Below are 14,871 nucleotides of genomic sequence, written 5' to 3'. Positions count from 1 at the left end.
CCACATTCCAAAAAGCGGAATGGAGGATTATTTCAGTCTATAACAAAAACAGTCAGGGGAAAAAAAGCAGGAAGAACTAGTACACCATTCCAGCTTCCATTTGTGTCACTTTTGAAAATGTTTAAATACAACAGCAATATCAAAATCGTATTTTAGGAATGCCTTTATGCTAATGGATAACAAATACTAATTATGAAATGAATAAAATAAAAATAAAGATAAAAATATGGTGGCTTATAAGTTCAGGGGAAAATGTAAATATTACTTAACAAAGGAAAGAAAGAAGGCAAGCATAAAAGGAATAATTCTTATGCTTGCTCAGTGATGAAGTAACGACTCCAGATACAATGGCTTATGCGGTCAAACAGGCTTTCACTGTAACAATAGAAACAGCTACCATTTATTGCCTGCCTACTATGTGCCAGGAACTGTGCCAAGTGCTTTATCTATACAGCTAACCCTTCCAACCGCCATGTGAAACAGGAATCATTCGCCCCATTTTAAAGATAAGGAAACACACTAAATTACACCTAATAATGGAAAAGCTGGCTTTTAAAACCCAGGTCTGTCTACACCCAGGTCTAACTCCAAACTGGACTTTCCACTGTTCTGTAGTGCTTCTCTAAGGGCAGTTACTGCTGGGAAAGTCAAAAACAATTTCTAAAAAAATGAAATTTTAGAGTCTGAAAAGCAAAAGAACATTTAAGAAAAATAAAAATATAAGCATTAATTCTAAGATAATCATTTAACCAAGTAAATTTTTTCTGGGTAAATTTATTGTAAGTTGAGGATTATAGTTGTTGAAGAATCCTGAACTTTGTCTCAAGTTAATGTTTTAAAAGTACTGATAATAGCGTGTTAATCTCTTTTTAACTGCCAGTATGCAGCTTGCAAATAATCTAGCATTCTTCATCTACTCTCATCAATTTTACAAACATTTCTAGAAATTATTTTGTATTACACACTACTCTATAACTAGTAACAAGAACATGTTAGCTTTCTAAAAATCACTTTTCAAATCATTATTTTTTATCTTGTTAATTTAGTAAGTCAATATCACATTTCAGAAGACTGGACCAGGTTATTTTTATTAGAGGCTTTCACAAAAACATTTATATCCTACAGCATTTGGAGAGTTGAGATTTACTTATATGATAATACAGATTAATCCAAGGAGTCATTATATAATCTTTATTAAAAATGAAATTAAAAACAATCTAGATATGCCTTTATTACCAAGATTTGCCTATATGTTCAGTTAAGTATTATTTTATTTTACTGACTGCAGTAAATCTAGTCCTATACCCTATTTGGCCTGTGTCACAGGCGTAGACCTCAACAGGGTGCAGTAGATTGCTGTGGAAAGAACATCAGCTAGGGAGGAATGGAGGAGACCTGGAATTAATACGATGCCTCCAATAACTCGCTTATGTCAACTTGGAAAACTTCCATGACCCAGATTCTTCACTGATGTACGTTTGGATTAAACGACTTTGAACATCCATACCAGTTCATTTAATGAATCTCCATCAGCATAATTAAGAATGCTCTTTCCACACCAAAATGTTAACAATAGTTACTTAGTGACAGGATTATGGGGACATTTTTATTTTCATTTTTATACTTTTCTGTATTTTCCAAATTTTCAAAAGCATTAATTTTATAATTGGGGAAAAGTGCTTTTCTTTTTAAAAAACCATCTTTCCAAAATACCAATGTTATCATGTTGGCTAATAATGTCTCCTCAGTGCTGTAAGGCTAAAATCCAAAGGCTCCCCTGTGGTGTCCAGGCCCTTCCTGTCCGGCTGGCTCCTAACCACCTCCTCCTGCCCATGAGCCCTGCCCCCGCGTGCACCTGCCGTCCTCACACGTTCCGCTTTCCTGTGCCCCGCCGTGCCCACCCTCCGACCTCCTCCTGTAAGACTCGGCTCAGGTGGCATTACCACTGTACTTCCACAGCAAGCTGGACAGAAATCTAAATACTTCTCACACTCTACAACTATCTGCTTGCTTATCTGTCCTCCCAACTATACTCCAAAGCAACCAGGAGCAGAGGACTAGAATTTCAAGTCTGTGCCCCCCAGGAATAAAAGCTTTTGTTTAAACCAATCAGGAACACTCTCCCTTTTCCTTCTTCAGGCCTCACCACCCCCAATAAGACACTCCTTGATTCTAGCTTACAGGATTTTCTCCTTGTCCAGTCTTGATTATGAACTCTAACACTCCTTATTAAAGAGTCTTACATGATGTCCTCAACTCCTCTGAGATCTTTCACAGTACCTAGAACAGTGCAAGGCACATGGGTAGGCAGTCAAGAAATACTGTTGTTGAGATACAGAATGGAACGGACTTTTTAGGCTTCTAGATTTAAATCATGACCTGGCCAGGCTCTCCATTACACTCTTGACCTATTCCCCAAAACCTACCCAGCACATTACAACAGAGGCCTCAGCCTGCATCAATACCGGGTCAGAAGAAGGCAGATGATCTCTGTGCTTCCCAACTTCTGCTGGACAAGCTCCCTTCCCTACCTCTCCCTGGGAGAGCTCTGGAAGACTCCAACAAAGAGCTCCAGCTTGTATCAACACCCTGACGGGGAAAAGACAGAAGGTCACTGAGAACCACCAAGAAACAGTCCTTTTGTAAAGCTGGGGTCCTGCCTGGCATGTGCATGTGAGCGTGTGTGCGCATGGGTGTTCCAGTGTGCAGAAAAGGTGCAGATCCCTCTGACAGTCTCCAATCAGTGAGGACTAACCACTGTGAGCACTCCCTCCTCTTTCTGTACCCGGGGCCCACTTTCATTTTTGCATACGTTGCAACATACCGTATTTGCCCAAGGTCTGACCCTCACAGACGGTATGTTTACTGAGAGAGAAATCGCATCTTAATTAATTTGTACCCCTTTGCATTGCTCCTGTCACAAAGGAAGTACCCATCAAGGATTTGTTGGATCAAAGTCCCTTAGCTGCACACTGTACATATGTTTGTTAATATATCTTAAAACCAAAATAACATTTTTTAGCAACCACAAAATATTAGTGCTCCCAATGCACTTTTCTTAAACTACAATTTCCAGGGTTTCTTCATAGAAGTGACTATTAAAGTCTTCCCCATCCCTATTTGAACAATCTTTCTCAACTTAAAAGAAATGTTTTTATTTTACCCCATGACACACTGGGGATTCCAGTTCCTCATGTTAAGTGATGAACTGCAGGAAGTAAAGCAAGTGGCCCACAAAGATCACACTAATTCTGGATTCTAATTTTTCTTATCCACTGAATTTGCTAAAAGGATATAAAATACTGTCAAAGATCTTGCTAACTAATTAAACTTTTGGCCACCATTGACCCAGCCACTCCCCTTGGTAAGTTTAGCACCAAGGTAAAATTCGACTTTTCATCTGACAGTGGGTGAGCAGGGCCTCTGCCCAGTTTGTCACCAGCAGAGCCCCTTCCCAGACCACACAATCGAATGACACTATTCCACTGCAAAGAATCAAGATATTCATGTTCTCTGAGCAGTTTGCTCACCCAGTTGTTTCTTTACGGATATCCATCCTCCTGTTCCCACAGGGACTACACTGGTGACTTCTCACTTGAGAACCCAAGATGTACTTAGACCCCTCAGCCTGTGTGATGCTCACTGAGCCAGCTGATACTCCTGTATCACTTTCTATCATCCTTTTCCTCCGCTTCCTGGGTCACAGAATAGGACCTATGTACACACACACCTATGTACAATTATCTTCTATCAATTTATGCTCTAAATCTTTACCTGGGTTGTTGTTACTTCCCAGCAATGAAAATAAAAATGATTAAATCTGACTTTATCTTGGCTTCTAAAAATAATATCCTACTCCTCCAGTATCATCTGTTTTCAAGCTCCTTCTTTTTTTTTTCTCCCCAAATCTCTCTACCAATGCGTGCTATCCAAGGCTCTACTCCCGGTTATCTGTTCCTCTCTCTATCATGCTCTGTGGGAATTTCCTTCATGCCACAGGATCTCCAAGTTCCTACACTTCCAAATCTTATCAACAGCCCAAAGTGTGTTTCAAACCAGTGTTGCCATCTCCCTTCGCCAATCAGGATCCTCCCTATTTCCCAGCTCCATCAGCGATGCTGCCACTCTGCTGGTGCTCCCCAACTGAAACAATGACATAATCTTTGGCATCCACCATGGGATCTGGCGCAGGGAGGTATACAGTGAGGGTTGGCTTCTCACTCTTTGCACCACAGCATCCCACGACCCCAATACCTGCTGAGTCCCATCTGTTGCTAAGTCCCATGTTGTATCTGCTACCCTGAATCCAATCTCCATTTGTCAAAACTCCAGCCTCTGTCCTGCCCTGCAAGTCATGCTCAGAGCTCCTGGACCAGTTTTACCTGCAATGATCACAAGTGATTCTCATTTTGTTTGCTTTTTGTCTCCCAAATTTTCTGAGGTAAGTATTTGTAACCCAAAATCAAATAACGAGGAAAAAAGGGTGATGAAGCATCCTGCTACCTACTTTAGCCAGTTCAAACTCCTATACCTTGTTTTCCCATCGTCTCTATCCATCTACCTGCCTGACCATTTTTTCTTCTACGTGCAAATGCACACGCTTGGCTGACGCCAGTCTCCTCTTACCTAGCGTCTGTGTACTCCTGACTTCTCCTTCCACCTTGCTCTACGCAGAATGCCCTCCTCCCTGCCCATTTCCTCCAATTCTGTCCATTCCTTCAGGGCCACTCAAACCTTACATCCTCTCTATCAAGGCCTCCCTCGTCTCGCAATCCAGACTGATGCCATCCTTCCTAAGCTCATACAGTCATACCTGTGCCCCCCGAGTGGTCATATATGTATCCTGTATGTATGTCTATACTATACCTAATTTATTACATGTATTATATAACAATCTATTACAAATATAAACTCTGATAAACATAACTATTAGTTCTTTGGAAGACTAATAATATTCTCTGGTGCTAAACTCATAGTTAATATTTAACAATATCTAATTACCTCATTTGAAACCCTATAATCATCTTATACTCACATACTTTTGATTTTCTTATTTATTTCACCAAATCAAGTCTTCAAAATCCCATGTCACTGTGACCTTCATCTCTGAAAAATGCCCACAGGACTCTCTGTCCCTGTCCCAAACTCAGCGTGGCCCTTCGTCCTCTCTCCCTTTCTCATTCAATTGGAATCATTTCTGGATAGTCGGCTCTGAGTCTCTGAAACCCAGAAATCCAACCGATGCAAATAAAATTAAATGAAAAATTCACATTTTAGCCAAAGTACATTGTGTTTATACATAAGTAGTAATGTTTTCATTTTTAAAACTTTTCTGATACGTTGATTGTAAATTTGGAACATACAGAGAAGTAGAGGAAAACAATAAAAATTACATGTAACCATAGCACCCAGCATTTTTTTGCTCATTTTAGCCAACTTTAAAGATCATTCATGTAAACATACACTTATAACAGATATGAAAAAACATTGCAAAATATAAATACCAACAAAATTCCTGTTAAAGAGAAAAAAAATAAGCCAACTTTGCTACTTGAAGGATCTCCATCAAATTAATGTCACAAAAACAAAAACAGGATTTTAGAGAACTTCCAGAATATAAGAGACACAAACAAAAACACAGTAACCACAGATAAATTTACTTATTACTTGGACAGAGGAGGGATCAAGTTCAGACAGGTGATATTCTTTGTATTAACTGTTGAGTCTGGCCAACAACCTAACAATGCTAAACCAAATACTACCCAGCTCCATAATCCTCTATCACAAAGGCAAAAGGAAAAACAAGATTATAACCAAATTTCTTTCCATCTCACCTAATAACTTGAATGTGCCCCTTTCTCAAAGGTGTGCATAGAGAAAGATGACTAAACACTTTCTCAAAAGTATCACATATGAGCACCAAAATGACAGCCTGGGATGAGGACTGTCAGGTCAAATGAGATGGGACATCCTACAGAGCACTTTTACCTTCCTAAGGACCACTAATTTTAAACAAATTACTCCACGTAATTTGTAAAACGACTTTAAACAATAACAATTAGATGTTTTTCAAATAGTTTTTATTACGATTTGAGATTTTTCTTAGCTGGGAGTTAGAAAAACAAAATACAATAAAAAAAATTAAATATTCAGATACCCAGAACTAACCACTGTTAACATTTTGGTTCCTCATTTCAGATAGCTCTCATATATTTGGTTGGTGTAATACTGTACATACCTAGGCTATGGCCTGCTTTTGTCATTTAAAACGTTTCCCATGTCTTTATATGTTTTCATAAAACAGAATTCAAAAATGGCTAAGCAGCTAGACTACTGTGTAAGCATATACAATAGGTTTCTTAAACATTCCCAAATAGTGGATGATCTGATTGTTTCCAATTTTACCATCTTATAAATAATGTTTATCAATAAATGTGAGCACCTTCTGTCCTTCCTTCTATCAACTTGGGATAAGTTTCTTTTTCTTTTTCTTTTTTTTTTTGAGATGGAGTTTTGCTCTTGTTACCCAGGCTGGAGTGCAATGGCGCAATCTCGGCTCACCACAATCTCCGCCTCCCAGGTTCAAGTAATTCTCCTGCCTCAGTCTCCCAAGTAGCTGGGACTACAGGTGTGCGCCACCACACCCAGCTAATTTTGTATTTTTAGTACAGACGGCATTTCACCACGTTGGCCAGGCTGGTTTCAAACCCCAGACCTCAGGTGATTCACCCGCCTCCACCTCCCAAAGTGCTGGGATTATAGGCGTGAGCAACCACGCCCGGCCAACTTGGGATAAGTTTCTGAACACAAAAGAAATGCAGGTGAAAACAAAATGAGTATTTTAAGGCTCAACACTGCTCCCCTTTCCTAGGAAGCTGCTGTGCTGACTCCCATTCCTGGCAGCAGGAAGCAGGAGTCTGTCCTCAGCATCTCCACCAACACTGAACACACTGTTACAAATTCGATGAGCAAAAACGCTTATCTCATTGCTATTAAAATGTTTATGTCTTTGATTATAAAGTATAAAGTGCATCAAATGTTTTGTTACACTTATTATTAGTAATTCCTCTTTATAGATTCTAAATTCATTTCTCTGCCTTATCTGCTAAGGTCTTTTTTATTCTTATTGATCTGTATGATCCCTTTATTTATTAAGAAAATTCTTTGCCTGTATTTCTAACTGAATTTTCCTTGTCATCTTTTAATTTCATTTTTAATATTTTTTCATATTCAAGTTTTAAATCTTTGTTTTTCTTAATTATAAAGACCATTTTCACTCATTAAAAACTTTGTATCTTAAAAGCAAGCACAAATATTTAAATAATTTTAAGTGTCATGAGTTCATATTAAATATACAGTCAGTTTAGGAAACAGCTTCTCTAAAACTGGTTAACAGGTCATAAATCCAATCATACAAAAACTCAGAAGTGTCACATATAAATAACTCAAGACTAACTGTAACCATGCTTACCTGAGAAAGGCAGGCAGTGATTCCAAAAAAAATCTGACATGATTCTGGAGAAAAACCATTTACTCTGTTTTATAGTTATTAAGATTACAATGAAATAAGATTAGTGCAACCTGTACTTCACTAACAGACATTACCCACCCACTCCGTCCCCACTCAGTCCATTTAAGAAAGAGACAGACTTAAGATAGACAAAGAAGAGCACAGGGCAGAGTGGAATAGAGAGCAGTGGGTGGCACAGAAAGAACTGAGTGCTTTTCCGTAAAGTACATTTTGAAATCCAATCTCTCCACTTATATCATAAATCAAATGGGCAAAATACACTCACAGGGGGAAGCCCTTTGATCTCTGATAGGTAGCTAACTATATACACACATATAAACACACACATGCATATACACACACACACACACGAATGGCATAGCAGTTATTTTAAAAGCAAAATTAAAATGTCTTGCTTCTTTTAGAACGAAACGTTGTGACTGCTTCTGTTGCACAGTAGGAAGAATCCTTCATAAGGGCTTGACTGAGCTCTAGTTTTATTATCTCCGCTAACTTTGTGAACTTAGGCAAGACAACTGTGAGCTTCAATTTCCCCTTTTTTGAAACAAAAGTTGGAATATATGATTCCAAAAATCCTTCCTATTTCTAAAGCTGATCTTGAAAATTTATTCAAAATGATTAATAAGCACTTACTACACATCACACACTGCAAATTTAACAAGACACAAAGCAGTCATGATCTCTACATGCCTGTAATTCACAGGCTATTCAGAGCAAGCAATGACTTTTTTTGAATAATCTGGAGTGTGCAGAATTCAAAATGGGTTAAAGTATTGCTTCTCTTTCCCTAAAGGAGAAAAATATACTGATTGAGATAGGTGAATCAAGAAAAATATCAGTTTAAAAATTCTATTCCAAATTTGAAGTCTCCTATACAGTTATACAGATGAATCTTATAAACATTTGAGACTTCCCTGGCTGTAAAAAAAACTCTGTAGATTGCAATGATATCTTCAGCCCCATTACCCAAGATCTGTTTCCATCTTCCAACCTAACTAAGCTCATGGATTTTCTACTTCCAAAGACTTGGGGAAATATTAACAAAGGCAAATCTCAGAGCACACTGTCTACCAGTGAGTCTCCCGGGCTCCCTTGTTTGTTTTTGAGATGGAGTCTTGCTTTTGTCGCCCAGGCTGCAGCACAGTGGTACAATCTTTTGTTCTTATGGATGGGCAAGTAAGAGCTCAAAGAAGATCCCAGTGGCCGGGTGCAATGGCTTACGCCTGTAATCCCAGCACTTTGGGCGGCCAAGGTGGGCGGACCACAAGGTCTAGAGATTGAGATCATCCTGGCCAACATGGTGAAACCCCATCTCTACTAAAAATACAAAAACTAGCTGGGCATGGTGGCGTATGCCTGTAGTCCCTGTATGCCTGTAGTTACTCAGGAGGCTGAGGCAGGAGAATTGCTTGAACCCAGGAGGCAGAGGTTACAGTGAGCCGAGGCCATGCCACAGGACTCCAGCCTGGGTGACAGAGTAAGATTGTCTCAAAAAAAAAAAAAAAAGGAAAAAAAATAACTCAGCTTCTTAAGGAGTCTTGTATAGAGAATAAATGACGTAGAACAGCAAAACCAGCCTCTTAGCTCTATTCCCAGTCTTTTTCACTTCTTATAAAAGTAATAAATAACAACAAAATAAAAACAGGAACTAATTTCCTCCAACTCTTTAGGCTACGTACAAGAAAATATTAGAACTTCTGAGTTGGAGTTGCTAAAGTTCTACACATCCTCCAAGACGAACTGCTTGTAGAGGAATGTTTTCTCTATTTCTCTATAAATATTTCATGATAAGTTTCCTTCCATCTGCATTGACTCAATGGGTAATAAGTGCATTCAAGGGAACTGCCTGACATAGCTGCAAGATAAAATAGAGCACATGACATAATCTCTTGCCAGGTCTAAAATTTTAGCAACTGTATGGTATCAGGTACTTGCAAAAGAAATGATTTCCACAAGCAAGTTACACTTGAAATAACAGTCCCATGAAGCATCATCCTTTTAGGATGAAAAGGGAGCCACCAGGCCTAGGAGAATAAACAGGAGGCCTATAGAATGCATCATTTCTGGCTCCTGACACAGTGCCAGGGCAGGGGCACTTCCATTAATGCTCCATGAACGAACAATGCAAGCAAAGAAGCTCCCTGAGGACAGAAATGGTCTTCTTCACCACTCTATTATTCAATACTCAACCCACAGCACATGTGCACTGAATCAATAATCCTTCTACCCAATGCAATTACAAGGATTAACAATGCATGTTATAAATTTTCTTCTCATTTCTCTCCCCCAATTTACTCTTCAAACAATTCAAATAAGACTTAGAATTTTAGAAATATTCCTCATCTAGCTAGCACCCCAAAAGCTGAAGAGAACCGGAGCTCCTGCCTCCAGCTCCTGGCCTAGAGCTACTTGTCACAGCTAAGCCCCCTTTTAACATGAGTAATGACAAGGATCAGGTATACAAAATTTGAAACAGGATGGAAAATAGTAGGAATATAAGATGTAGACAAAACAATCTGTCCTAACGAATGAATCCACTTTTCACTCCGTTAACTATCATTTCTTTCAGTCTTAAACCCAGAGTTACCCTTTCCCTCCTCCCCCACTAAAAAAAAAGGATACGGCAGAAGAGCTCCACACTGAACGGACAGAATCACCCAAGAAGGCTGAAAAAGAAAAGATTAAATCAAAAAGTATTCTCAATTTACAAGTGGCATGATACTATTTTACTAGTGTTGTTCTTAGAAATTAAAAGTCTGTTATAACCTATTTTAAAACATCCAGATTACAAGTATGAATATTCAAATAGAAATATTATAGTCAAAGATTAGTTACTAATACCCAAGATGAAAAATCCAATTATAGAATGAAGCACTACCATATTTTTTTAAAAATTATGTATAAACATTTAAGTTCCAGGTTTACACACTTATTACTGCTGACCCCACGATTAGGACAGGGGAACTGCCACCCATCCTGCCTCACCACCGCTGCCGCCTCATCCAGGGCACAGTCAGCCCCTCATATGCTCCCTTCTTGAATCCCAAATTCAATCAAGTCTAAATTCATGAGGTGTTTGTTTGTTTTAGTGAAGTCAAGTAGATACAATGTTTGTAAGCCATAAAAATGATTTCTAACTGCCCGAAAATCTTTTTTATAAATTCTAAAAACTGAGATTAATTATAAAACAGATTAATTACTACCTTTCTGGGTAATTTATATTTTTGAAAAATTATCCTGTTTCTATGTTTAATTTTTATAATTACACAAATCATTATCCTGATAGCTCTACTTCACAAAATTACTATCTAAAAATGTAGTAATGCCCCCATTACTACATTCTGGAAGGCAGCTGACTTCCAGAAACTTCAGCCAACTGAAACACACATATATACTCATTACCTACCCATCAATTCATTCATCAAATATTTATTGAGAATCTATTTTATGCAGAGATGGTGCAAGGTGCTGGGGATGTAACAATGAAAAAGAGAAAGGAAGTCTTTGCTCTCTTGCAACTCATATTCCAAGCTAATGATCTTCAAGCCATTTTTGTCACGTACGCCTTAAATAAATTTCCGACAATGAAACGCCTCCCTTATCATGTTTTAGATGACATCTACAATTTTTCAGCATAACTCTAAATAAGCGTATTTTCTGTGAGAAGAGGAATATTAAACATTTTATAAAATAAAATAAAGATTGGCCGCTGTGCCTGGGATAATTATTTCATGATGATTTGACATTTACCAAAGGTTTTAAGTAAGTTATTGGATTAGTTATCTGAAATCTGAAAGAAGGCACTTAATTTGCCTTATCCAACATATCTTCACATTTTTTGATAGTCCTAGAAAAATTCCAGTTAAATTTTAAAAAATGGGCCAGCATCAGGAATCTATATTGGCCTTGACACTTCTGAATTCAGAACACCTTCATGTGGACCAAGCTCTCCTCTCAACAGCGACACCCAGAAACCCCTCTCTGCTCATGATGCCGTGACTGAGCACTGAGGGAAGAGTCCCTAAAACCAGTCTTTCTAGTTGTCCTTCCGTCTGCTGTCCACGAGAATTTTCAGAGCCTGAGGCAATGCACTATAAGATTAGGATGGGTGAAGGTTTGATTCTTCCATGTAAAGTGGGAGGGGCCACTGTGACCACAGGTGTGTTCTCAGGCAGCTTTAGGAAGGGCCAGTCTGGAAATGTTATCTATTACCTTACAACCATCCACGCGGCACACATGCTGAAAATCTCCCTCCAGGGAGCTTGGGTAGGATGCCCCAGTTTAAAGACTGCTGGCTATCATAGAGTCCCATCCAGGCAGAGTAGAATCACTGAGGCCCTACTTTAGTTAAGTTTAGATAAAATAATGCAAAATTGGGATGTAGGCCACAGTATAAAGCAGAAATGGAAAACTATAAAAGCAAAGTAATAAGCAACTATTTATCCTAAAGGCAAAGAACATTATACAAAACTAAGCCGGTTGGGCGCAGGGGCTCACGCCTGTAATCTCCCAGCACTTTGGGAGGCCAAGGCGGGCAGATCACTTGAGGTGAGAGGTTTGAGACCAGCCTGGCCAACATGGTGAAACTCCGTCTCTGCTACAAATACAAAAATTAGCCAGGCATGGTGGCTTGCGCCTCTAATCCCAGCTACTTGAGAGGCTGAGAGAGGAGAATCGCTTGAACCCCAAGGCAGAGGTTGCAGTGAGTTGAGATCACACCATTGCACTCCAACCTGGGAGATTCTGTCTCAAAAAAAAAAATTAAATAAAATAAGCCCACTACAAGTCAGCAAAATTAACATTTCCAATGCTACCCAAAGGCCACTGAGAAAAATATCTCAATTAAAAAAAATAATTTAAAAAGTTTTGGTGCTCAAAGAAACAAGTTTTAAACATTTATAAGATTCAAATATGTAAATGATAGATAAACTGCCACTGTGTATAAAGATGCCTTATTTTTAAAATGCATTGTCAAACTTCCTATCAAGGTAAAGGCCAACGGATATGCCTCTAGGGAACCAGGTCTCAGCCTTCAGTCATATGAATTCGGACTCAACTATTAGCAGCAGGATCCAAAATAAGACAGGCCCATAAGGTTCAAACTAAGAATATCAGGATCTACTTGAAATATCTTAGAGTGAAGGCAAACTGTTGGATCAGCTCTGAAATACTCTATCACCTTGTAATGTAATGCAATAGTCCCTGGACAATACAGGTGCTGCCACAAATTACAAGCAGGCTGGAATGCTACTGGGTACAGATGAAATACATCTGTCACTCATTTTAAAATACTATAGCCAGAGGGGGAAAAAGCTGGGTTTGAATACAGTAAACTACCTTGGCAAAATGATGATAATCCTAGAAGCTAACTGTTAATTGTACAAGTAATGGGTATTTCTACTTAGCCTTATATACTGACTTTCCCAGGAATATGAATACTGTGTAAAATGAAGGAAGACTGCTTTGTTTAGCTCAGAACTTTACAGGAATTGATCACCATTCCGAAATGTCACCTCACAGTGGTAACCCCACTCGTGGGGTATGAGATCATTCTGCAATTGCAGCAGCTACAGGCAGTGACTCTACATATAGCAAAAGCCATGCCCAAGTGTTTACACATTGAAATATATATTTATTATTTACTTTCCTTTTATTTCACCTTCACATTTCAGTTTAGGCAACAAATTTCAGTTTATATATACATATTTTAAAGGTTTATATATACATGTATTTAAATGAATCGAATACATATCGATTCATTTCTGGATAATGAGGGGCGTGCTACAAAGTATTAATTACAAAGAGGGGGTTTGGGGTCAGGCAGGTTTAAGAACTACCTCTGGTAGTTGGCCTGGCAACAATCACCTAGGCCCCAAGGATGTGTTAGGAAGATTACCCTTTCACATAAAATCTGCATAAGATATGCAAAGTCACTTTAATGAGACAATAGCTCCAGGCTATTTTCTGAGAGAAAGAAAGTTTGTAGGAAGGGGAAGGAAGGGACAGATACTGTTCCTACAGCAGTACAAGGAAGCAAGCCAGGGACAAAAACATGTTCCAAAGAAGAGGGTGCCCCAGCTCAGGACCTCATCCCTGCGGTAAGTCACACAAAGGGGCATTGGGTAAACGAACCAGGAAACCTGCTGATACTCAGTCTCCACAAAGGAGTCTGCACCCACGGCGAGCCTGAGTGGGCCACACTGAACCGGGCCCATTAGTGCGTGGACATGACCATTACCACCACAAATTCATAGTCATTCTGACTTCTACAGCAGTCTCAAGTATGGTTTATAAACAGCTTGTCTTGAGACAGATCCACTTTCAGATTTATTTCCGAAATTCGAGTTTGTGGCCAGGCGTGGTGGCTCACACCTGTAATCCCAGCACTTTGGGAGGCTGAGGCAGGCAGATCACTTAAGGTCAGGAGTTCAAGAACAGCCTGGCCAACATGGTGAAACCCCGTCTTTAATAAAAATACAAAAATTAGCCGGGCATGGTGTCGCACGCCAGTAATCCCAGCTACGCAGGAGGCTGTGTCACGAGAATCACTTTAACAGTGAGCAGTGAACAGAGATCGTACCACGGCACTCCAGACTGGGTGACAGAGTGAGATACCATCAGGGAAGGGGAAGGAGAAGGGGAAGGAAAGGAAAAAGGAAAGGCAAGGAAAGGAAAGGAAAAGAAAAGAAACTCGAGTTTGTAAAACTACAAGGCAGTTTCCGACCCTGGGTACTGGGGAGGTCACCACTTCCCAGCAGCCAGGCGGCTTCTCTGGCCCCGCAATTTGACTTAATGGCAATCTTTCTATTTTTTTTCCCTTTTCCTTTTTGTTTAAGAGATGGTGTCTCACTGTGTTACCCAGACTGGAGTACAGTAGCTATTCCCAGGTGTGATCACAGTGCATGGCAGCCTTGAACTCCTGGCCTCAAACAATCCTTCCACCTCAGCCTCCTAAGTAGCTGGGACTACCGGTGAGTCCCACCGCACCAGGCTGGCAATCTTTCTTAATTCCTAACACTGTTATTGTTAAGCCACGGTAACTTTCATACAGATTTTTTTTTAAGGCAAAGCATTTAATAACATGAAAAGGGAAAAAATGGTAGTGGTATAGAACTATTTTAAAACAAATACTTAATAGAGAAGATCTGAAATAAAATTGAAGCATTGGAATTACAAAATGTAACACATTTTTAAAACATACATTTTAACAGATGTCAACTAACTTATTAGCTATAACATAATACAGTAGGTGGATAAACAAAATCTGAACAATTCTCCCACCAGCTGAATCCCCCATCTTCTGCGACAAATCACCCATAGGTCAAGCTAGACACACCCCA

General features: G+C 39.3%; 1 protein-coding gene across 5 annotated transcripts in view; it reads right to left on the bottom strand.

Moving 5' to 3' along the window:
* Positions 1–14,871, bottom strand: part of PAXIP1 (PAX interacting protein 1) — a 59,564-nt gene that overhangs the window by 39,338 nt on the left and 5,355 nt on the right. For 2 of the 5 annotated variants that reach the window (XM_050784886.1, XM_050784887.1), the window contains exons 3-4: positions 10,154–10,197; positions 7,472–7,535 (exon numbers count right to left, since the gene is read on the bottom strand). In XM_050784886.1, the coding sequence (XP_050640843.1) occupies positions 7,472–7,535; positions 10,154–10,197 (108 nt within the window). Of the gene's footprint in view, positions 1–2,426; positions 2,590–4,254; positions 5,220–7,471; positions 7,536–10,153; positions 10,198–14,871 lie in introns of those variants that run through there. The other 3 variants (XM_050784888.1, XM_050784889.1, XM_050784890.1) reach the window with 3 other exon arrangements.

Source organism: Macaca thibetana, chromosome 3, assembly GCF_024542745.1.
Source record: "Macaca thibetana thibetana isolate TM-01 chromosome 3, ASM2454274v1, whole genome shotgun sequence".
NCBI classification, from domain to species: Eukaryota; Metazoa; Chordata; class Mammalia; order Primates; family Cercopithecidae; genus Macaca; species Macaca thibetana.
Note: the sequence above shows the minus strand (reverse complement) of the source record. Positions and strands in the feature narration are given on the sequence as shown.